This window comes from Zeugodacus cucurbitae, chromosome 4 (genome assembly GCF_028554725.1).
Source record: "Zeugodacus cucurbitae isolate PBARC_wt_2022May chromosome 4, idZeuCucr1.2, whole genome shotgun sequence".
Classification (NCBI taxonomy): Eukaryota; Metazoa; Arthropoda; class Insecta; order Diptera; family Tephritidae; genus Zeugodacus; species Zeugodacus cucurbitae.
The window spans coordinates 41,208,207-41,234,801 of NC_071669.1; the positions used below are offsets into that span (position 1 = coordinate 41,208,207).

Here is a 26,595-nt window from a genome sequence, read left to right on the forward strand (position 1 = left end):
AAATTTACAACAACATAGCATTTTGTTACCCTGCGACAACAACAACAACAACAAGCAAAAGCTTTTTCTGTGAAACGTGTAAAAAACATTCGATGTGTAAATATTTTTGACTACCTCTGTATTTGGCATAAAGTCTACTAAAATATCGATGGGCTTTACAACGTATGTATATATCTGATGATATGCGACATATATTATCAGAATAAAGTACCGTTGGATACAATTTAGCTTAGAAAATTAATGAAATAGCTCGAGAACTATTATACTAACTAAATATAAAGATTTTCGTTATTTCAGCGGATTTTATGAAAATAATAAAAAAATGAAATTTACTGCCACTCACCTCGCTGTGATAACTCATTATTTTGGTTACATCCTCTACAAGCTTGGTTAGATGTATAATTCACTATCAAACACATATTTCATTGTACGATTTCACTGAGTTGCCACTTTCCCTGGTTGTGCCTTACCATGTCATCAACTACATATTGAGCATAGTTTTTATATGTAAACCAAAGTGTATTCAACAAACTGAACTAAGTATTTGACATACCCTTGTTTGACAATAAAATAGTAAACAATTAACGTATTTGTTTACATTAACCCATCTTTTTATCTTGAACAATATAATATAATTGATAAAATTTTTTGCAATTTGTCAGTTAAAGCACAAAACATTAGTAAATTGCTTACATGAGTTGTTTTGCACAAGCAGAAAGTATTCGTCATTTTCTTTTATTCATTTAAAAAATATTTTCTTTGGTTTGTTTACTTTTGAATTTCAAAATTTGTATTTTTGAATAAATGTAAGGGTTAAATCAATGGCAACAAACATATCAAATTCGGGTAAAGAAAAATGAAATGTCATATACTTACTTCACTTTGTTGAATACACTCTGATGTAAACGAGTTCCCAATCAAGATTCATTGTACGTCATATTTGTACTCATAAAAATGCAAATTTATTGCTTTCATTTCGATTTTTTTTATTGAATAAGTTTCGTGCAAAGAGAATTTGTCAAATGGTAGTAGTTGTGCTTCCGACAATGAGTAGTCATACACACCTGTATACATACATACATGTAAGTACTCAAACTTGTATGATACTTACAAATTGTTGAGCTGGAAAAGCCATTAAGAACCACTTACATATGTTTATGTATTCAATTTTATTATCAGTTATTCAATATTCTGCTTGTGATGAGAGTGGATAATTGATAACTTTCTACTTATCAATATTTTTGAAAAAATGCAAACCAAATTTAAATGTTTGCATTTTCACTTTAGTTAACTAACTTTTCATATTGACTTAAGGAAACATTTTAAATGCATTTTGGCTGTCAGATTTCATACTCAAAAGTTATCTGAAAGATTATGCTTAGCATCGTATGTGAACATTTTTTAAAAAGCGAAAAATCACAAAAAATAATACAAAAACAGATATGGTTCCTCTGTCATGCCCTTGACTGTATGTGTACTTGCTTTCATTAAATACGCCCACAGACAGAGATTGATAAAACCGGTGGTGAAATCCGTACATAAGGTGGCCAGTAGGTTGGAATAGGCTAAAGTGCTTCGTTACTCAAATAGCAAACAAACAGAGGATAGACGAATATAAAATAAGGCGTTAATGAGCTAACACTTGGTCGATTGGGCTAAAGAAAATTAGTACACACCTTTAGCACGTGTCCGGTTTTTCGTGGAGACTGAAGACATTGTTTATGACTATTGAGACCATGTTTATTTTGCGGCTAAGAGTAACCGAAATTTTGCCTTATATCAAACATAGTAATTAAGTGAAGGCTAAGTTCGGGTGCAACCGAACATTTTATACTCTCGCAATTTATTGATGTAATTTTATTAAGATAACACACAATTTGATCCATATATTCGGCAGAATGCCCAATAGAATAACGAAAATAATCATATATGGTAAAAGATTGCTGACATAATTCCTGAACCGATTTCACAAATTTTCACAACCAACATACATTATATCAAAAATTATACGCTCTTTTAATTTGGCCAGGATATCTCACATATTAACCGATATGGCCCGATTTTAATAATTTTTGGAACAGAGGCACACTATTAGAAGAAAAAAATTTCTTCCGAATTGAATTCAAATATCTGAAAGAGAGTATAAAGACTTGCCTAAGTCCATTGGATACCAGATGACATGTAAAAGAAACTGTGGGCGAATGATCCATTCCAATATTCGCCCTTTCCATATTTTTGCATGTGGCTAATTTTTTTACCGAATGTATCATAAATCTTCCTGATATTCTATATTTATAGAGAATATTTTTTGCCTCTGTGCCAAAAATTTGAAAAACTGTGATACGGTGGACTTTATTCCGTACACGAGTATTAATATGTCTACCAAGATGATATCTTAGCAAAATTAAGGTAACGTATAATCTTGGATATAGTGTAGATTGTAGTCCAAGAATTATTCCAGCCCCAAATTCTATCTATAATGATTTTCATTTTTCGAAAGGGTTGTATGATGAGCATCGTGTGTTATCTTAATAAAATGTAATTGAAGCAATGACATTTTCATGAGAACAAGGTTTTAACATTACCTGAAACTGATTCAGAGTTATTCATCTGAGTCATACTATACAGAAATATGAAGAAATGAAACCAAATGCAAGTCTTTTTAAAAGTTAAAATTGTTGATTCTGGTAAGCTTTTCAAAGGAATACTTAAATATATTCTATCATAAAAAATCCAATCAGCTCCCACTTAGTCCGATTTCACCCTTACTCAAATGAAATGAAAATTTTGCAAACAGTCTGTTAAAAAATAGATATACGGTTGATTTCATATTGCACAAACTGCTTGTTTAAAAATGTTTCTTTACAAAATATGGGACAGTTTGTTGTCTAGCGAGATTTTAGATGTATGTATATATACATTTATTTATATATTTATGTGAAAGAGAGAGAGCAAGATTACAATGTAAAACATTCTCGACAACTAAAATTACATATACGCCGCCCAAATTCTGTGACCAGCTAAGAAAATGTATAAGTAATGCAAGCCACACCGCAGAAGAAAAGTTGTGCCAACTTTTCGCATTGATCCGCCCTTGATTTTAATTTTCTTAGTAGAATTTTCTGAGTACACAAATGCATTTTAGATTGTAGACATCCTCCGTATCTATAGCAGGAAATAAAAAAGACAAGTTCAAGTTATAAATAGAATGGAAGGGGCGATTTGGTTGTATTAATTGAGAGATAATGTATTATTTTCAGTTGGCATAATCCTGATATATAATAAAAATATATAAAACTATTTTTCAGAACATTTATTGGTATACTACTGTATTCCTAAGGAACTATTTACTAACGCACTGACACTAACCAGAGCGAAGGTAATCCTACCCAAAAATTAATTGTATAGAAGCACATTAATTAAAAAATTTAATATATAAACTCAAGGTTTGTATACTTATCCCTTCGGGAAGTCGATACATCACTCAGCACTGGAGCTATGATTTGAATTCTGTCAGCGAACGTTGATATTATTAATGGGGCGTATTTGGTATGTACATAACAATTTCTTTATATTATGAAGATTCAAACACTAATAAAGATATTAGAATAAAAATTTCCCTAATTGAGTTATATTTATATTAAAATCTAAAATCAGCTCCACGAACATAAATCATTAAAAAGGGATGATATTAACCTATTTACATATATTGGAACATTAGTATTGATATCAAAGATATCAAAGAAAATTTTGATGAACTATTTAACTTGTTGTTAATTACACTATGGAACAGGCTTTATATAATGCCCAAACATGGTGCCAGAGCACAATTTTTAAATTTGCTGTACAATTTGATTATTTTAATTTTTTGTAATGAATTAACTACAAAATATGGCAACGTGGGTCATGAATTTCAAATCAAATGGGAATACATTTTCACGGAACCGCTTAGCTTGTTTTTAATGGTTGATTTTAATCTTTGATTTTTACCGCTTTTTTGTTTTGCCGTAACAGTTGTACAGTTTGCCAAAAGGATTGTCATCGAATTTATATTTCTTGTCAATAAACTGTTATTACTTGAAGTGATTTTTATTTTTTTTACTTTAGATGCATACAAAAAGGGGACGGCACAGTAATGACACAATTGCACCAATTTCTGAGATTATTATAAGAAAAGGAGTATTGCTTTAGAGTAAAAAGTCTTTGTCAGTATATAAAAGGTGCTATAATTCAGCTTGGTGGCGAAAATGAGTAATATTGATCCTGAAATTACCCCAACCCTTATCTATACTAATTATATAAAATCGCTTATATGAAAAATGTTTGTAACGGCTAATCTCCTAAAGTTCTGAAGCGATTTTTATAAATTTTTTTTAAATAAAGCATTTGCTCTAGGCTCGCGAGTGGCATACTTATTTTTTTAATTTTCCGAAATCAAATCCTTTTTCTTTCGGGTTGAAGTTTTTGAAAAATCAAAAATATTGCAAGCATAAGGCTTTTCGTTCACCAAACGCAGTCTACAGCGAAGCGCGCTTTGTGTGTGCGCTCTTTATCGTTTGCGGCACGCACTATCTCTCTCTTCCATCTCTGCACATCTTTTCCGGCATAACGTAATGAAGTAAAGTACATACATATGTATGCACTCTCTCTCTTCCATCTCTCGCATCTTTTACTACATAACTTATTGAAGTAAAGTACAAAGCAAAAAAGTGTGCATATATAAATGATCGCAGAACAAGTGAAATAACGCTAAACAGCACAATCAAATGCTCGCATAAATTGCCGTATGTATGCATGAATGTAGATATGTAAATACAGTGTCAACTATATTTACTCTGTTTTACAGTTACTTATTTTGCAGCAACGCACCGTTGCACATAGGAGCATTTACCCTCGAAAACCGGACAAAATTGAAAATTACAAAATTCAGCGATGGTACTCAAAATTGATTTTTTTTTGGAACCTAAATAACCGGTCTACAATGAACAGATTAAATGAATGACCTTCAGGCCGCTATATCGCCACACAAGTAGTCGAAACCTAGACTTCGTTCAGAACGCACATGATTATTCGCGAAACTCTCCATTGTTCTTGAGATTGTAAGTGGTTTTTTTTATGCGTGAACGGAATTCTTGGAAATATTTGTTATGGATTCAGGACAGCATGGTATGTATTTATTATTAATAATATAAAAATTAATTTAGTTAATGTACTATTATGTTTTTTTCGATCAAACAAGGAATCATTAAAAAAAAAAAATTTTTTTTTTTTTAATTTTTTAGAAATTAGTGTTTTTGTTATAGTGTTGGGCAAAGTTGAGCTTTGATTTTCTTTTCTTAGTAAACTACAGGGTTTCTACTTAACATATCAGCTTAAACATTTTCCCCGTCTTTCCCCCCTTGTAAAAAAAACGCGTTGAAAAAAGTTGATCAGTTGCAAAAAATTAGTACTGCTTTATTATTGTTCGTTTTAATTGAATACTGAAATCCTGCTAAATTAGTTTAGACGGGTAGGAAGAGGGTATACATTTTTCGAGTAGTACCCAAAATTACTGGAATTGAAAATGTGCAAGAACTAGGTTAGGAATTTGTTCTATTATTTCGTTTTTTCAGGTTCAAAATCAAAAGTTATAGAGATGTCTCGAAAAACATTATATATGCTTTGTAGGGAAAGCGCTGCGAGAAAATGGGAAGATAAAACGTCATATATGGAAAAAAAGCTTCAAGAAATGATGAAGTGTCCAGAAGGCGAATTTCAAACTTTAAGTAATGATTTAAAGTATTTCATATGCTCGAAACAAGCATTATCGTCTATATCGACAAGACTTTGCAAGAAAATTTTCACGGGTTCAGATGTTTTAAACAGGCTTCTTCTCACATCTGATCAATTTTTAAGTTGCCAGCGAAAACGTCAACGAAGCAAAAGCCAACCCTTCTTAAGTGAAACTATAAGGCTCTTCGAGTCACAGGAACCAGAGGTCCACGTCGACACTGAAACAGGGTTGCCTGAACATTCTGCTGAATCAGAAGAGGCTTTGTAACAACACACACGGAGGAGTTCTTCTTTTTTTGTTATAATTTTATTTTATAATTTTATTTAAATATATATTCAATATAAAATGTTCGGTTGCACCCGAAATTAGCCCTTCCTTACTTGTTTTATTTTAATATATTGCATTATTATATTCTATCACACATTTTCATCCATAAAATCACTTTAAATAATTTTGTCCGCTTTTTGAGGGTAAATGCTCCTATGTGCGTTGCTTGAATTGCTTTTCTTATTGTCTTTGTACTTTTTTCTAACAAAACACATCTATCTTCTTCTATATAAATAAAAATGGATCTTCGAAATGTATGTACGCCCATAACTTTCGAACGATTGTACCAAATCCGATGATTCTTGGTTTTATCAATTCTTTATTGTTAGGACAAGGTTTGTATGTTGGAAAATTATAAAAAATTAAATAGTGAAGTATTAAAAAACGCATTTAAGAAAAATTAATTAAAAATGAATCGCAAAATGTGTTGCTAAGCGCATATCTCGAGAACAGCTGAACCGAATTCGCTAATTCTTTTTTTGCAATATTCCTTGAAGTATAAGGTCCTGAAGAAGTCTAAAATCCACACTTTTTTAAATTCTCATACAAACAATTTCTAATCTATAGATATAAAAATGAATTGCTGTTCGTTAGTCTCGCAAAAAGTCGAGAACGGCCAAACCGATCTGGCTAATTGAAGTCTTGAAATATTCGGGGAAGGGCAGGAAAGGTTTAGAAATTAAGTAAATATGGAAAAATTGCGAGGAAGATAATAAAAAGAGCATTTTATTTGAATTGACAACAAAAATATGAAAAAAGAAAACAAAAAATAATAACATTTTGAAGGTTGTCATTGTTGCTTTGTTGAAATATTTTTGTCAGTGTTTAACTGTATAAGGTTGTGTCGATAGCCCTAAACAATTTGTAACAAATAAGGAAAGGCTAAGTGCAACCGAACATTAATTTTTTAAAAAAAACACACAATTTGACCCATATATTCGGCATAAAGTCCAATATAAAATCATCATATAAAGTATATGAGGGCTGATGTAATTCCTGAACCAATTTCTCTCATTTTCACCACTAATGTTAACGGGAATGGGGGCAACTTGGCAACTGTTAGTAGGCAAACCAACGTCACATTCGGCCTTGAAATTATTCCTAAATTGCAAATCGAAGAAATACCAGTCTGCAAAATCGTCAAAAGTAGCGCTATAGCGAAGATTTTCCAGATATTCATGAAGTCGCTGGAGGCACTGCGAAGGACTTCAAAAGATTTACGCGACAACCAAAACTTTTTTGGTGGAGCCATGATTCTGTTGGCAGGTGATTTACGCCAGACTCTTCCAATTATTCCTGGATAATCGCATGATTAAAATCATCTACTTTATGGCGACACATAAAGATTCGCCAATAAACAACTAACATACCACTAATTTTGCAACAATATCAAATTGCGATTGTAGAAGCAGTTGGAAATGGTAGGGTCCCAGTTGACACCTCAATGGATTAATAACATTTCCAACATATTTCTGTCACTTCATTGACTCAAAGAAGAAGCTTATTCATCGTGTTTTTCCTGACATGAAACCACAATATGATAACCATAAATGACTGCTTGAATGACCTATATTGGTGGTAAAAAAACAAGAATCTCTTCGATCTTAATGCGACAATTTAGAATTTCAGGAGAGTTGACACAGCTACAAACCAGGATGACGTATTCAATTATCTCACAGACTATTTAAAATTGCTGGATTATCCCCACTCACTTGCAATTAAAAGTAGTGTGAGTTGTTATCATGCTGCTTAACATAATCAACCTCGACTTTGAAGAAGGTATAACGTTTTCGTCTTTATGCGTAAAAATTTTTTCTCTGCATTGAAAAATTTACAAATTTAATGTATACCTTAGCCACAAAAACGAAAAATTAAACCCGTTTTCCGTTGTCACGACATAGCATGAAACCGGCTTGACCGATTTGGCTGATTCTTTTTTGTGTGTATTCCAAGGGGTTTGAGGATGTTTCTTACGGAGAGAAAAAAATGCCTGAAAATGCCTTAAATTCACACCTTTCTAATCTCCCATACAAACAATTTGTAATAAGTATTCATTTTTATATGGAGGATATTATAGATTCCAGTTCAAATTGAATAGGTACGCATACATAAGATAGGTCAGCTATACAAAATAAAGTAGTGCACCAAATTTACGCTAAGGCGGTACGAAGTTCGCCGGGTCTGCTAGTACAATATATATTACGATTATTGTTATTGTAGTAGGCTCTTCATTCAAGTCACTTTTGGTTAAACGCAAAATTTACATAATTTTAAAATTTCGCAAAACTCTTGTTGGAAGAAAGTATAAACGAATAGATAATCACCCTTTGAAGTATTGGTATACAAATATGTCACTAAAAGTAGCTATAATATTTTAAAGTCACGCTCTTTGAAATAGTTGAAATAGTACGTAGTTGTGGTGTGAAGTGAACGTGCCGCTAGAAGATTTAGCAATTGTGGTGAAAATGTAGATTTGCTGACACATGGTAAGGAACAGCAAAAACTTTTTGAGTAAATACATTTAAAAGTTTAAAAGTTTGCTCATGTGATATACAAATGTGCACATATAATATGTATGTGGGTTTGTGGATTTGTTTATTTAAAACGTAAAGGTTTATTACCACATTTCTTTTAAAAGTTAAGAATAGTTCATTACAACGTTTATTTTAAAAGTTAAGAATAGTTTATTACAACGTTTATTTTAAAAATAGTTCATTACAACGTTTATTTTAAAAGTTAAGAATATCCGTTTAACAAGTCAAAAAGGTTACCAGTGCCGTGTGTTCGCGTCCGCGTCTATTCCAACTCTGAGATCGTTCGTTTTATCCTACCCGCTTGTTCTCGCTACTCTTCTCTACTCGTTATCTTTCAGAGTTGCATGTTATTGTACTACTCTACTCGCTATCTTTCAGGGCTGTATGTTGTTGTATGTGCGTCCACTTCTAGTAATGGGTCGCACTACCGTTCCCACACTCGGCCGTCCTGACATTCGTTCGTCCTCGAACGACACGCACCATTTTTTCATGAATTCGGCTACTGTTGTCGTTCGATTCGGTCCTTCATGTTCACCTACCTTCTCGACATCATACCGACCGTGGTTCAGCTTTTTAATAATTTTATACGGACCTAAGAACTTTTTCTTAATCTTTAATGTGGGACCGTATTGTGTACGCTTTATAGCTACTAATTCATTTTCTTCATACGTTTGTTCGGCTTTTCTAGTCGCATTATAGTTTTTCCGATTTTCTTCCTGTATTGCTTTAATATTTCTCTTAGCAGTCTCTCTAATCTGTTCACGTTCGGTTTCTAGCTCTTTTATTACTTCGTTTTCAATGTATTCGCTCAAGTCTACCTGATTTTCTAAACGCATGTTAAGTCCAGTTAATAGTTTAAATGGGGACACCTTTGTGCTACGATTTGGATAATTGTTTAAACATTTTTGTACATTGTCGACGTTTTTATACCATTGATCTGGATTGTTCAAAGACAGTTTCGTCAATATTGGGATTACCGTTCGGTGGATGCGCTCCACCTGTCCGTTTCCCCTCGGCACACCCGTCGCAATACATAGATGTTGTATTCCTTGCTCACTACAATAGTTTTTAAAAACTTGGGAGGTAAAGGCTGCACCTCTGTCCGTTATTATTCTTCTTGGGTTTCCAAAAATGGCTGCTTGTTTACCTAACCTATCAATCACTGCTAATGCACCAGTATCTTTTGTTGGGTACAACCAGACAAATTTAGAGAACGCATCTACAACTGATAAAATGTGGTTATAACGTTTTGCAGTAGCCGTCAAAGGTCCTAAGTGGTCTAAGTGGTAAGTGCCTAACGGTTGATCATCTTTAGGAATCGGGGTAAGGAACCCTTCTTTCTTACCCATTTTTGCATTTGCTACAATGCACTCTATACAACTGGCTACTATTCGAACAATCTTCTGTCCTAGCTGTGGAATATAATAAGATTTCTCTACTAACTCTTGTGTTTTACGTGCAGCAAAGTGATTCTGTCTATGCACTGTCCTTATTATGTCCTCTTCCATTGAACAAGGTACAACTACTAGTTCTTTAGAAGGATCTTTGCATAAAATTCCATGAGAGATATAGAAATCTTCAAAGTGACCCTTTTCCAATATTGTCCTAACAGCTTTCGTCCAATCATCATTCAACTGAGCTTGTAACAATCGATGTCTTAAAGTCTCTTCCATCTGTAGGCAATACATTCTGCTTAAAGCATCTACATGCCTCATCTGAGATCCGGACCTATGTACAATTTGGTAGTCAAATTCTTGTAAAAATAGAGCCCATCTTGCGACTCTGGGGGGTACGTCTTCTTTACGCATCGTAAGCGCGAAAGCGTTACAATCTGTAATTATTGTGAACTTTACTCCTTTTAGATAGATTCGCCATTTTTTTAACGCTGTAATGACTGCTAAGACTTCTAACTCATATGAGCTATAGTTTTCTTCTGTCTGACTTGTTTTTCTGCTTAAAAACTGTACTGGATGAAAATTCTGATCTTCACTACACTTTTGCATAAAAATTGCCCCATATCCAAATTTTGATGCATCTGTGTGGATCTCGGTTTCACCATGAGGGTTGTACAACCGAAGAACCGGTGATGTGGTTAAGGCATTCTTTAAAGTTTGAAAAGATGCTACCTGTTCTTTTCCTATTTTAAAAGTGCTGTCCTTCTTAAGTAAATCTGTTAAAGGCTTTGCTAGTGATGCGTACCCACTCACAAATCGTCTAAAGTAAGAAGTTAACCCGATAAATCGTTCAACAGTCTTTCTGTTACTTGGTATTGGGTAATTTTGAATAGCCTGAATCTTTTCTTTAGAAGGTTTAATTGTTCCCGCCTCAATAATGTATCCAAGGAAGTTAACCTTTCTCTCCAAAAATTGACACTTTTTCCATTTGATACGCACACCGTATCGTGATCCTATTTCTAAAACTCGTTTCAGTTTCATTATCCCTTCATCGTCGTCTTTGGAAGGAATAATGATGTCGTCCATATATATAGAAATCGTTCCGTCTTTTATGAGGTCTCTAAAAACATAGTTTATGAACCTACAAAATACAGCTGGCGAGTTACATATACCGAATGGAACGTATTTAAATTCGTAATGCCCATCTGGGGTCACGAATGCTGTATATTTTATCGAATCTTCGGCTACAGGTACATGGAAGAATCCATCTTCCAAGTCCAATGTTGTGAATATTTTTGCTTGCTGCAACCTATCTAAAACATCGTCGATCTGTGCCATCGGAAAATTATCTCGAATGATTTTCTTATTTAACAACCTGTAGTCACAACACAACCTTTTTGACCCATCTTTTTTGTTTACTATAACAATCGGAGATGCGTAATTTGAAAAACTTGGCTGTATGATGTCAGCTTCTAACCAATTTTCTACTTGCTGGTTTACGAAATTTTTGTCTTCTAAAGATAGTCTTCGTGGACGTTGAAATACAGGTACTTCGTCGCTTAAAACGATTTTCATTTTAGTTAGACATTTTTCAATACATTGGGGCTTATAACTATTTACCAATTCCCGAATAACTACGTTATCGCTATATTCTTCTACATTCAAACATAACTCCTCAAACTCATGTAGTAATTCCATTCTGTTTTCTTTACTTTTTCCTTCTACCTCTGGTTTAATATTGTTTCTCTTTACAAATTTCGCTCCTTCTGGCTTTATATTAATGTTGACTTTATCTAATACTGATGTGCCTATGAATACCGAATATGGAATAGCAGTTTCGCTGGTGATGTGAAACTGCTGTAAGAATTTTAAATCATCAACTTCCAATTCTGTAACGAAACTACCATACGTTGAAAATTCTTTTGCGCAGGCGCCATACAAAGTTCTTTTGTCATCGGTCACTTCACCATCAAAATTAATTTTATCGAAAACATCACGCCGAATTAAACACAAACAACATCCGGTATCAACCAGTGCATCAATTTTTAGCCCACCTACTTTCACTATTTTTACAGGTAAACTTATTTTTCCGGTAACATTTACAACATTAATTTTATCTGATTCCTTCTTTACTTTTATACTTTCAGCACTTTTGCACTCGAAAGACTTGTGTCCTATGCCATTACATTTGAAACATTTTGTTTGCTGACTGCTGCAGTCACGAATGAGATGTGTAGAGCTTCCACACTTAAAACACGATTTTGTATGTTTTTGATTGTAAGGAATATTGCCGGTATTCTGTATTGACCTAACTGGTTTACAATGAATTTTTTCGTAAATTTTAATTTTTTCTTTTAATTCTTCAATTGTTTTTGCTTCGTACAAAACCGCTTTGTTTAGTTTCGTGTCTGTTATACCTTCAATGAAATATGCTATTAAGCTCTCCGTATCAATGCTTAATGGTTTGCTAATTTCAGTAAGAACATACAAATACTCGCGAAACGTTTCGTTTACCCTCTTCTTACGACTTCTTAACTGATTATGTACTTCTGACGACGATAATTTTTTCCCAAACTCACTGATCAGTTCTTGCTTAAGGAGTTCCCAGCTCACTAAGCCTCGTTGGCTTCTAATGAATAATTTGGCGGCTCCCTTTAACAGTTGTTTGCTATAAATGAATTTTTGCACATTATTCCACCCTACTACTACTGCGCTTTCCTCAAATTCGCTTATCCATTGTCGGATATCAATATTATCATCTCCACTAAATTGTGTTAAACTTTCTTTTATATCGTTGAACGTAAAGGTGGATCTATTAATCGGTGTCACCGCGGTCGTAAAATTTGTGTCTTGTACATCTTCATAGGAACTAACTGATTCGTCATTTCTGTCGTCCGTAATTGTCTCATGTCCGTAGTGCAACAATAGTCTTTTTTGCAACTCCGCTTTACGTCCAGTAACGGAAATGTCTAGTTCACGGAGTGCTTGTTGCAGTTCCCTGACGTTAAACGTCAGTATCGTTTGTCTGTCCATATTTTGGGCACCACACAGTAATATTACGGTATCTGAATATTTCTGAACAAACTACTTTTGAATGGAATGTTTCTAAACAAATTACTCTTATAACGATATTTCTAAACAAATTACTCTTATTACAATGTTTCTAAACAAACTACTTCTGAATGAAATGTTTCTCGCTGCTGCAAATACCTTTGCTTTTCCTTAAATCGCCGTTCTGCTCATTCATCACACATAAGCTTTGTACTTGTATTTTCGCCGAAACGCCTTCACGTTGTACACTCGCTTCGCTTTTGTTTCAGCTTGTGCTTTCTAGTTGATTTCGCCTTTCTGCTTACTCACCGCCGCTCACCAGCTGGCCTTCCTCAACGCACGTTCTGCTTATTCACTGACACCGACCAATATGTTCTTACTAGCTCACTCTCACCCGCAGCTTGAGTGATCTGCTAGCCTTCTTCAACGCACGCTCTGCTTATTCATTGACACCAACCAATATGTTCTTACTAGCTCACTCTCACCCGCAGCTTGAGTGATCTGCTAGTCTTCTTCAACGCACGTTCTGCTTATTCACTGACACCAACCAATATGTTCTTACTAGCTCACTCTCACCCGCAGCTTGAGTGACCTGCTAGTCTTCTTCAACGCACGTTCTGCTTATTCACTGACACCAACCAATATGTTCTTACTAGCTCACTCTCACCCGCAGCTTGAGTGATCTGCTAGTCTTCTCCAACGCACGTTCTGCTTATTCACTGACACCAACCAATATGTTCTTACTAGCTCACTCTCGCCCGCAGCTTGAGTGATTTGCTAGTCTTCTTCAATGAAAGTTAACGGAAAAAAAATGTTGGGATATCGACGCTTACGGACGCTTTTACCGCTTCATGTACAGTCACCGATAAGTAAAACACGCATTAAAATTTTATCCACAATTTTTCCACGGTATGAGCCCCCAATTTGTGGGTTTGTGGATTTGTTTATTTAAAACGTAAAGGTTTATTACCACATTTCTTTTAAAAGTTAAGAATAGTTCATTACAACGTTTATTTTAAAAGTTAAGAATAGTTTATTACAACGTTTATTTTAAAAATAGTTCATTACAACGTTTATTTTAAAAGTTAAGAATATCCGTTTAACAAGTCAAAAAGGTTACCAGTGCCGTGTGTTCGCGTCCGCGTCTATTCCAACTCTGAGATCGTTCGTTTTATCCTACCCGCTTGTTCTCGCTACTCTTCTCTACTCGTTATCTTTCAGAGTTGCATGTTATTGTACTACTCTACTCGCTATCTTTCAGGGCTGTATGTTGTTGTATGTGCGTCCACTTCTAGTAATGGGTCGCACTACCGTTCCCACATGTATGTACATACATATTAACGTATATGTAGTTTCCACCACTTTAAGAATTATATAATATGGTATTTTTGTCTTAAGATCTATACTTATAATTTTTCGCTGACAGTAAGTATAATAAACTGACCAAAATCTTCACTTTAAGTATGATTTAGTTACTGTAAGTATAAATAAATTCAGTATGCCTGAAGTCAGGCGTCTTCAAAATATATTAGTTGTTTTGTATATCAATCAAGTTAATAATAGAGCGAGCAAGTTAATAATGAACTTTAATATGTGTTAAATAATATAAAGTTTCTAAAAATTATTCTCTCCTACATTTAGCGAAGACTTATATACATGCGAAAGCATAAACTGAACTATGAACTATGACTAATAAGCCAACGTTCTATGTGAGAGGCTGTGTGAAAATAAAATTTAAGTTGCTTAAACGCACCAGTACACCAAATTCTAAACAAGGAAGAAAAGTACGTAAGTATAAGCAGTAGATAAGTTTAATTGTCGGTAAACAAATAGTTCCGCGCGATTGTATATTTAAACTAACCAGGATGAACAGATGAATCGAATTCGGAATGTCTGTATATCCATCCCCCATAAGTAAAAATTGCGCTTTCTTTTTGAAACTTAGTAAACGAATTGTTTTTTTTTTAAATTGCCCAGTTTGGATGCAGACAAGAAATATTGGACAGCTGCCACATTCTCAAAATACCGTAAATAACCGAACATTTAATACTCTCGCAACTTATTTATTTAACTTAATATAACACACAATTTGACCCATATATTCGGTATCTATGTATATGGTATAAAGTCCATTTAAAGTTTTAAAACCCCAATATTAGGTATATGGGAGTTATGACCCGATTTCACTCATTTTTGGCATGGAGACATAGTTTTATAAAAATAAAATTATGGCCAGATTTCGTCAATTTCACCGGTCAACACGATTTTTGGGTCTGACATCTACATGTTAAATTTTAATTTCTCCTATGACAAAAATAAGGAAAATTTTTTTTCCGGTTAAAGTTTGCTTTCGTAGAAATTAGAGCAATTTTTCGATTTTTAAGCAGAAATTACTGATTTTTTTAGTTTTTCTACAATTTCACTATATATTATTTTGATTACTTACTTTTAGGTTAAATTATGCTTCATAGGCTTCGCAAAGTTTCAAATTTGTTGATAAAGCAAACTTTTTACTTCTAACTTTAATAAATTCACCGCAAATAAAACAGAATGAATCAACATCATTTTTACACTGACTTGATGCCATTTTTTAACTGAGTCATACACTAATATTGTTGTTACAACTATAACAGGTTAACATTCACTACTGTGTCTTTTACAAATAATAATACTGTTTACTTTCGGGTTAATCAAAGTGCTGCCATCTTTGATTTATGAAATAAATTAAAATATACTTATCGATGTAGATCAGCCCAAAGCAAACTTCAAGAACTAAAGATTAATATTTAAGTGTTTTTAAATGTCTAGAATCAGAATTCAAGCATGAGAACAGAAACCCCAAAAAAATATTTTTTTGTTGACCGGTGTTATCAGAAGAAGCACAAGAAGCTCGCAATAAAGATTAAAAAAAAATATCGGGAAAAGTCCAATCAAGATATTCTCAATTCTTTTTTTTTCTAATCTCAGATCCAATAATTTCAAGCATGCGAAGATTGCCAAAAATTAACTTGCACAATTTACCAGAAAAGGCTGTCCATTTAATTATACGTGATGAGTATGGAAATAGCGATGATGATAGTGAAGATGTTGACGATGATGACAAGATGTCGACGATGACTATGATGATGTTAGTGAAGGTGACAAGTATTACAATGAGAGTTTAGATACAGATGACATCGATATTAAATAAGAACTTTTTGCAATTGCTTCAATTCTATAGTCATATCTAGTAAACCATAATTTTAATATTACAGCTGCATCCAAATCTTCCTAAAAACTATTTGTTGTGACTAACTGGAGTTGAATAAAATATAAAGTAATCAAAAATTATAAAAATAAAGCTTCAGTTAATTAATCCGAGAAATGAGCTCCATTGGCACCACTTTGGAACGAAAGAACCACAACATGCTTATGGCAAACCTAAACTGCACCAGCTTTATTTGAAATATAAACAACTTTGGCTAAGGAGTAGTGAGTATGCAGAATGCTTGATATGCCGTAGTTGCCCCTTCATCTTGGTAGCAGCTAGACATTATTATCATGGCTTTACGTAATAGTTTCTAAACAAGTTAACTTCAAGAAAATTACTAAATTAGAAATAAAAGATTCTGGTATGAATTATAATGAAACTTGAGTGTTAATATTACTTAGAAAATCTAATTATTCGTTAGAGATTTGCTGGAAATTCCAACACATGAACAGGGTATATAAGAAGCGGTTAAATGCTCATTCTTTTCCAAGGTTTCACTTTACTCCTTATGTTTTAAAATATATAGTTTTTACAAATAAGAAATATAAAACAGAAAATATACGAACCATCCATACGATGAAATAGATTTGCATAAAATACACTCTTCCATATATAACCGTATGTGAATTCCAAGAAATGAAAAGCCGCGGTTATCAGCTTCAATATACCTAGTGAAATATTCAAGGCAATGACAAAGCAACAAAAATTTTCATATATGAGATCGATGCATAATTGCAATACTGAAGCAGTTAAATGGCCAGAATACGATGGTAATGAAGTAAACACAGGTAATTGGCAGCAAAAAGCCGATTACCCTTTAAAGCCAATGGAGAAACACAAACATCGAAAATATGTAATATGTAGTGATAAAACGAACAGGTCGAGACATATATTTCTGTATTTATTTATAACGAAGATGCATTTTGCATTACAGCATATTGAGACATGGTCTTTTACAAGTTTCGGGTTAAACTTTTCATAGGATATATACTCGTAAGTATATACAGATAAATATGTCCACAAGTAGTTATTAAAATCACAAATAAAGTTATTCATATTGTTATGTTATTAATGAACTAATTAATTCAATTTAATTGTCGCCAAAATACCAAGGACATGCGGATTTCAGAACCTACCACTGATTGGAAATATCCAAAATGCATATCTTATAAAAGTAACAAAGTAAGTTATAAAGCATACATTTCATTAGAAATATTATTCAAATGATATTATTTATGTAGTGCTGATACCTTAAACATACTTACTATAAGAGAATTAGCTTGATTGTTAAGCGATTTTCCGAAAAGAGATTTAATTGGTGATATGCAGTATTTCTACCGAGTTTATGCAAGAATGTAGGTCTTGTAGTTGCATACACTCATTGCAAATTATATGGTTAGTCCACGGCGAATATATCGGGACCAATTACTTGAAAACATATGGACCCATACCTATTCCAGTTAGTTAGAAACAATCGTTAGTTGAACAAACAAAAACAGAATGTTGGGAGGGTATAACAACCTATACTTCTTTATTATCAAAATTGCTGCATTATTACTCGGTAAATTTCCAGGATTATTTTAATGAAAATACTCTTGTCTGCTCGTTTTCGAGCTTACGATAATCCGCTACCTTGCTGTGTGCAGTTACGATGGTGTTTCGCGGATTCGTCATGACTGCCACGTTCTAGACGAGGCTTAATCTGCTATTTTCGTTTTAATTTAATAACTCGTGGACCAACACAGCATGCGTTCGAGGAAAGGCAGTTGTTACTTTTGTATTTTACTTCTGGCGGTATGAATTATGTTCCTGGGCACAGAATGTTTATATACAAGCACACGAATTCGTAGACAGTCGGTAAAAAAGTCGTGTGTGCTAAAGAAAAACTAAACAAATGTTGAGAGATGCAGAACTAAAGCAACCTTCTCACTCTTAAACTATATTCATTAAAAAGGATAGGAAAATGAATATAAAGTCGCAATGTGATAAATTTTATGTTTCAATTTATTAATTATGAAAATATTTTTTTTTATTAAATCATTTAAATAAATTTTAGTTATTATTGAATTATAATTTATTTATTATTTTTTTATTTTTGCAATGAGTTCAATCAAACTAGATTCGGCAAATTGAGAAGAAGGCGTCTGTCTAACAGATATATAAATAAATATGCCTTGGAAAAGGTAATTGTAAATAATGTTTTATCAAGGTATAATAAATAGAACTGCGCGTTACCATTATGTAAGAATTAAGTTCAATTTCAATCCTGACCAACATCAAAAAGTTCGTTTCAATAGGTGCCACTTATCGAAAGGTATTGGAAAATTATGTATTTCTGCTTGAGGAGTTATTACTAAATATTTTAAATTTTCATATTAAGAATTTTATAACAACTGGACACTTCAATTTTAGAACTTTAAGAAGTATTTAGTTTAAATGAAAGACATCGTAAGGATTCGAATTAGTGTGTCAAAACTCAACATCATTAGCAAGTTCATACATATATGGTAAAGAATAATTTTTGGTGACGATCATATCATTTACCCTTAATTTTATTTTCGAAATAATGTCAACCAAGGGGACGAAAATGGTGGTAATTGATACAGTAAGTAAAGGGAGTGCCTTAGGTGGTATATGAGCTCGGATCACTTTTCGGACAACCGAAGACAACCGTACACAACCGTAGGAAACAACATGAAATAATAAATTTTAATAAGACCTTACCTAAGACCTTGAAATAGGTGATTTGCTAAAGTGAAAATTGGTATTCAATTCTAAATTATATCCTATTAAATTTGCCACTCAAATTTAAGTAAGTAAGTAAATGCATATACAGTATATTGATAGAAACTTACTGTTCATAATTGGGCTGTGGATTGTCATAATACTTCAATAAATTTATACAAATCCCCTTTTACTTTACTTCAAGGCCTTATTCAATTACAAATATTTAATGCTAGAAAAATACTTATTAAAAGTAATAAATTGTAAACAATCAACTTTGTATAGAAAATAAATGCATGGCTGCAGGCAAAAATAAAACAATTTAAACATTCTCGTTACTAAGCTTTGCAACATTGAGAACACGCGCTCTAACAATATGTAGCATTAAAGAAAACACTTATTACATAATTTACTGTTTCTATACAAGTACTATTTGTGAAGCACTTCAGCACCGATCTTTATGAAAATGTGTCTGTTGAAAAGCGGCAATTAAATTCTTCCAAGTAGTATGAGTCCTCTTACGATTGATCTATTCATGCGGCACATTTAGTTGAAACAGCTCCACTTCCCATTTACCTTGGTTTGGTAACCATGTAATATACATATAAGAAAACAAGTAAGGAAAGGCTAAGTTCGGGTGCAACCCTCGCAATTTATTTAGAGATTTACCTATATTTTCGGTGAAAAATTACCCTTAGGCACTGAGTTCTTCATGTTTGATATCAGGGGCCTTGAAAAGTCATGGTTCGGTTTTGACAATTTTTCCACAAGTGATGTCACAGCTTAAATTCAGTATTTGAGAAAAGTTTTATTTCGCTATCTTAATCGGTTCCTTATGCATACATTATAAAGTGAACGAATCAGGAGGATTCAAAATTGAGTTATATGGGAAGTAGGCGTAGTTATGAACCGATTTCGCCCATATTCCAGCAGTGTCATCAGGGTGCCAAGAAAATATTAGATACCGAATTTCATTGAAATCTGTCGAGTAGTTCTTGAGATAGGGTTTTTGACCCATAAGTGGGCGACGCCACTCCCATTTTCTATTTTGTAAAAAATTCTTAGTGCAGCTTCCTTTTGCCATTTCTTATGTAAAATTTGGTGTTTCCGACGTTTCTCGTTAGTGATTTTCAACCTAACTTTGTATGGGAGGTGGGCGTGGTTATTATCCGATTTCTTTAATTTTTGGACTGTATAAGAAAACGGCTAAAAGAAACGACTGCAGAAAGTTTGGTTTATATAGCTTTATTGGTTTGCAAGATATATACAAAAAACCTATTTGGGGGCGGGGTCACGCCCAGTTTTCCAAAAAAATTACATTCAAATGTGCCCCTCCCTAATGCGATACTATGTTCTAAATTTTGGTTTCACAACTTTATTTATGGCTTAGTTATAGCTCTTTATGTGTTTTTGGATACCGCCATTTTGTGGCGGCGTGGCAGTGGTCCGATTCCGCCCATCTTCATACTTAACCTTCTTATGGTGCCAAGGAACACGTGTTCCAAGTTTCATTAAGATATCCCAATTTTTACTCAAGTTACAGCTTGTACGGACGGACAGACGGACAGACGGGCAGACGGACGGACGGACAGACAGACATCCGGATTTGAACTTTACTCGTCACCCTGATCACTTTGGTATATATAACCCTATATCTAACTCGTTTAGTTTTAGGACTTACAAACAACCGTTATGTGGACAAAACTATAATACTCTCTTAGCAACTTTTGTTGCGAGAGTATAACAAGTACGAAATGCTATGCCGCGGTGCAATCGAATATTTTATACCCTCGTCATTTATTTATTGAATTTTATAAAGGTACAACATAATATCACCCATATAGTCGCCATAAAGTCCATTATAATTTTCGCCACCAAACTAAATTTAATCCAAGATAATACTTTCAGTTAATTTTGTTCATTATCTAACATATTTATATGGTGTCTGATAATATTGTTGAATGCAAAAATTTAAAGGAATTAAAATGCAAATTTTAAAGGAATCATATGTTATTAAGTTTGAAAACATATGCTATTCACAACATCGATGGTTGACACTTTTAGTTACCCGTTGCACAACTTTTGGGCACATTTTTTGCTAAGCTGCTCAAAATTTTAATCGCCTTACTATGTGCAGCTTAACTATTTTAAGTTTCGGTCGCCATTTCAGTACTTCAATTTTATCAAAAATGTAATCGCGTATATACGAAGAAGTAAACATGTATTCATCATCGAAACTCATGATCGAAATCAGCATTGCGCTCGACTCGGCTTTGAGCGTCCACTCTGCAGGCATCATTATTGAAAATCTCTGCCCTGACTTTAAAATAGGCAACAACCACAACCAACTCTCTCATATTGACATTATTAAAATATGAAAAAGGCCTCAAAATTTCTCGAAACTGGCCATCATATTTTTTTTTAGAAAATAATTATCAAGTTTAAGACCACTTGATTTTCTCACCATCTGAATCATATCCCTAGCAGTATCCATTTCCAATTAAAGTATTAAGTAAAAATTTTAAACCAGGAATAATTCTATACTATTGAAAACTGTTCGGTATTGTATCTAAATCACAAAAGAACATTTCCATGAGACTATTTATGCTATTTTATTAAAGAATGTACATAATATATGTATACTATATATGTTTTAAAATAACAATAATTTCTCTTGAATTATAAATATGTCAACTAATTTTCTTCCAGCTATCAATTTTAATTAAGGGTGTTATTCAAAATCAATTTTCAGGCGGCTATTTAGGGAAAGACAATACAAATTCAAAATTCAGCATATATGTATATGGTCCATTGAAAGTTTGAAACCCTTAATATTAAGTATATGGGAGATAGTGGAAGTCTCTAATTTTTTCTTAAAAATATCTGAGAGACTTGCTTATATTTTCATTAAAAATGAGATCCTTATTTTCGATATATGTGTATGTAAATATACTTATGGTCAGACTTCTGCAATTTTTAGAACGGCGATGTCACACTATAAATGAAGTATTTGTACAAAGTTCTGTTCCGATATCTTAACAAGTGCTTACTTTGTGTATTGTAAAGTAAACGATTCAGATCTAATTCAAAGTTTAGTTTTGGTATGTGAGAAGTGGGCGTAGTTTTGAGCCGATTTGGCATATTTTCATAATATATAATTGGGAAATACATCACAGGAAAAAATATGAACCGAATTTCAGTGAAATTGGTGGAGTAGTTTCTGAGATATAGTTTTTGTCCCATAAGTGGGCGGAACGACACCGTTTAAAATTTTGTATACCAATTTGTATGTTTGATTTACAATAATTGCGTGAATATATGATCACAATAATTGTTTAGTATAGTGTTAAAAGATAATAAATTTACCGTGTATTTCCACCTTGTACTTTTATCCACCAATATTTTAATGAAGTTAAGCGGATATGTGTTCCTGACCACAACGTGATTTAGCGACAAAAGTTAATAATAATCGTCCGTACACTGTTCTCTGCTATTATTCATAACCATAAGCAAACGATTTTGGATCATGAGACGAGAATCTGTATTTTATGGACTCCTTGGTCATGTTGCTGTCTGACCAAGCAAGCTTGATTGCTAATAGTATGATCCGAAGTAAATTTTACGGTATTTTTTCTTGCAGCAAATTGTCATTGCTCCCACAGCCATAAATAAAGTTTTCTTTCTTCGCCATTTAATACATGGTACACCCACCGACAAGCAGTAATATTCAGAGCCAATCGAACCATTGTCAGCGTAATACTTGACTAACTTTTGTCATCCCTTTGTTTACCACTTGGGCAGCGAACTGCTTCTTTCTGTCTTTCCACTTCACTGGTCGTTGATGTCTACATTTCGTCGCCACTTTTGTCGCACTTTTGTCACACTTCGTTTTAAGTGGGCGGCTTAAAGTTACATCTTTGGATGCCACAGCCTCCGTACATAAGAAGAGCTTATGGTATTTTCTGAGGTTTAGCACCTTCAATTCAGCTACATAAAATGTATTGAAAAACAAGTCAAGTGCACACCAAAAGCAGTATTTTCTGTGCGAAACTTGTCTTTGTACTTTTCTCCTTTTCGAATATGTTTTAGAAAAATAAAGACTCCGGAAAACCCTACATAAAATTTTACTAAAATATTTATTTAAAGGATAAAATTATATTGTAATTGTATGTGTGCTTATCTAAAGGAAATAAAAGTAGTAAAAAAATTAGCACTTCTAGTAGACAAATCATTTATAAGTAATAAAAATGTCCCTAATCATTTTAAATAGGAAACATTTGAAAAAATTGAACAGTAAATAAGTAATTTCTATATAATAACGTAAATATATATTATCATCCATTTTCCAAGGAGCTAATGCTTTAACATACCAAATGGCAAATATGCAAGCTCATTCTCTATTTTTAGCTTCGTTCAGACAAATATTATATGGGACATGACTATTTAGTTTAAAAAGAAATCCATTATTTTTATACTCTCGCAACAAACAAAACTAAACGAGTTAGATATAGGATTATATATATAAAAATGATCAGGGTGACGAGAAAAGTTCAAATCCGGATGTCCGTCTGTCCGTCCGTCCGTGCAAGCTGTAACTTGAGTAAAAAAAGATATCTAATCTTGATGAAACTTTGAAGACGTATATCTTGGCACCATAAGAAGGTTAAGTTCGAAGATGGGCATAATCGGTCCACTGCCACGCCCTCAAAATGTCGAAAACCGAAAACATATAAAGTGCCATAAATAAGCTATAAATAAAGCTACGGAAGTAAAATTTGGTATGAAGGATCGCACTAAGAAGGGGCATATGTGGAAGTAATTTTTTTGGGGAAGTAGGCGTGGCTCCGCCCCTACTAAGTTTTTTGTACATATCTCGCAAACTACTAAAGCTATATCAAGGAAACTTTCTAGAGTAATTTATTTTAGGTACTACCTTATACAGTCCAAAAATGGAGGAAATCGGATTGTAACCACTCCCACCTCCCATACAAAGGTTATGTTGAAAACTACTTAAAGTGGGTTAACTCACTAACGAAAAACGCCAGAAATACTAAATTTCACATAAGAAATGGCAGATGGAAGCTGCACTTAGATTTTCTTACAAAATGGAAAATGGGCGTGGCGTCGCCCACTTATGGGTCAAAAACCATATCTCAGGAACTACTCGACCGATTTCAATGAAAATTGGTTTGTAATAGTTTCCTTACATCCCAATGATATGTTGTGAAAATAGGCCAAATCGCTTAACAACCACGCCGACTTCCTATATACCAGAATTTTGAAGACGATCTGAGATCTGAATCGTTTACTTTACAATATATAAAGTAAGTACTAGTGAAGATATCGATGCAGAACTTTGCACAAATACTACGTTTATAGTGTGACAGCCCCATTCTAAAAATCGCCGAAATCGGACTATAGTTTTTCAAGGCCCCATATATCGAACATGAGGACCTCGGTGCTTCTTACCCAATATTAGGGTTTCCAACTTTCAATGGACTTTATACAATATATACAACGAATATGTGGGTCAAATTGTGTTTTACATAATATTAATAAAGTTACATAAATAAATTGCGAGAGTATAAAATGTTCGGTTACACCCGAACTTAGCCCTTCCTTATTTGTTGAATTCGGATTAATGGCGATAAAATAAAACATATAAAGAACCTCTGCTAAGCCTCTACTTCTGATGCTATAGAAATGAAATTTGGTCAGATGATCATATCAAGGAGGGGCATATTAGGAAGAAATTTGTTTGGAAAAGCGGTCGTGTCCCCGCCTCTATTCATTTTTTGTACAAATCTCGTAAACTGCTAAAACTATATCGGACTAATTTTTTGGAATCAATTCCTTTAAGCCTTATTCGTAAATCGTATTAGAACCCTGTTTACCTCCCATTCAAATGTTATGTGTAAAACTACTAAAAGTGCTTTTATTAAGCAAGAAATAACACCAGAAATCTTAACTTACAAGGTAAGGATGGTACAGAACGGCCATACAAAAATTAGTCAAAAACCATATCTCAGAACCTACTTGATTAATTCCAACGAAATTCATTATACAATTTTCTTAATTGCGAGAGTGTAAAATGTTCGGTTGCACTCGCACTTATCCCTTCTTTACAGGTTTAAATCTTTACTCTTAATTACAATTTTGGCACTTAGATAAATTTTAACTCTTTTCGGATGAATTTAACCTGACCAAATTTTTACAAATATCTTTTACAATGGTACGTGCATGTTTAAATTTCGATTTTAAATTCTATAAAAACTTTACCACCAAATCCAATCATAAGCAAATAACAGCCATGTAGATGTAATACAGATGTAATGGATGGAATGATCACAGTGGATTTGAAATTTGATTGCTTTTTTATCAGATAAACTTTTTTGTTAGATTGAAACAGAAATTAATTATGTTAAAATTGGGGGCATAGCATGCATAGAGTACAGTTGGTTGTAAAATAATTTTTAGTTTTTTAGCGAGATCTATCTTACGCTATGGTTATACTGAGACTGAATTCGTTTTCTTTTTCAGTTCTTCTTTTGTCGTCCGTGTTAGTGTCCGTATCGGCGTCTCGTCAAGTTCGGTCAGTCTGTCAGGGTTGTAATAGTTTGTATCGGTATTTCTGTCCGCTTCTATGTTCCCTTCCTACATAATATTAATAAAATTCTTCTTCTTAACTGGAGTAGACACCGCTTACGCGGTCCGAGTCCACAACAGCGCGCCACGTATCTCTCCTTTTGGCAGTTTGGCGCCAATTGGTAACATTACCCAGCCAGCGTAGCCACTGTCTTTTTTAGTCGCTGGACTATGTCTATTTCGTCGAACAAGACATACAGCTCATCATTCCATCTTCTGCGGTATTCGCCGTTGCCAATGTTTAAGGGACCATAAATCTTCCGCAAAACCTTTCTCCCGAAAATCCCTAGTGCCGTCTCATCGGATGTTGACACCGTCCACGCTTCTGCACCATAAAGTCGGACGGGAATGATGAGGGACTTGTAGAGTTTAGTTTTTGTTCGACGAGAGAGGACTTTACTTTTCAATTGGCTACTCAGAATTGAGGACATAGCATGCATGTACTCTATAGTTGGCAGGGAACATAGTCGAAGCATAAAAAAAATAAGACAACTATCACAAAGTTTAATGAGTAAAATGAAGAATACCAGATATGTTGCCTAAAACCAGCATTATACCATACAAGCAATGTAATAAGCAGCGGTGTTGCAATTCCTTGGACTTTTTAATTAGCCACTGGGAACTTTTAATTATGTTTTATGAATCTTTATATCACCAGTTGACAGAAAAGCATCAGCAGATGTGTTACGTGAGAACCCAAAGGGTGTTGTTTTATTGACTGTTTTAGTAAAATAAATATAATATTAAATATAATTAACTATTTGTAGAAGTGATAACTAAATGTAGGAGTACATATAATTAACTAAGTCAAATTTCAATCAATAAATACAACAATTTAGATAATTTTATTTCAATGAAACAAGTGTATCAGGAACATGAGTGCAGTCCGTTATTTTA

At 33.5% G+C, this 26,595-nt stretch overlaps 2 protein-coding genes and 1 long non-coding RNA gene across 4 annotated transcripts; 2 read left to right on the forward strand and 1 right to left on the reverse strand.

Moving 5' to 3' along the window:
* Positions 1-2,897: 2,897 nt before the first annotated feature.
* On the reverse strand, positions 2,898-14,394 carry LOC128921467 (uncharacterized). The gene is made up of 2 exons (XR_008470908.1): positions 13,239-14,394; positions 2,898-3,165 (listed from the first exon to the last, which is right to left on the reverse strand). It is a non-coding gene; the product is annotated as an uncharacterized LOC128921467 (long non-coding RNA).
* Positions 4,713-6,126, forward strand: LOC128921466 (uncharacterized). The gene is made up of 2 exons (XM_054229220.1): positions 4,713-5,166; positions 5,613-6,126. Exons 1-2 carry the CDS (start codon positions 5,148-5,150, stop codon positions 6,038-6,040), a joined length of 447 nt encoding a protein of 148 aa, XP_054085195.1. The 5' UTR covers positions 4,713-5,147; the 3' UTR covers positions 6,041-6,126.
* Positions 14,395-14,619: 225 nt separating the features above from the next.
* LOC105220333 (uncharacterized) lies at positions 14,620-16,678 on the forward strand. 2 transcript variants are annotated; one of them, XM_011196774.2, is made up of 3 exons: positions 14,620-14,867; positions 16,047-16,216; positions 16,334-16,678. In XM_011196774.2, the coding sequence occupies exons 1-3, from the start codon at positions 14,765-14,767 to the stop codon at positions 16,367-16,369; spliced, it is 309 nt and encodes a 102-aa protein (XP_011195076.1). In that variant the 5' UTR covers positions 14,620-14,764; the 3' UTR covers positions 16,370-16,678. The 2 variants fall into 2 exon arrangements, with proteins under 2 accessions (XP_011195076.1, XP_011195078.1); XM_011196776.2 differs by having other exon boundaries at positions 16,047-16,206.
* Positions 16,679-26,595: the final 9,917 nt, after the last annotated feature.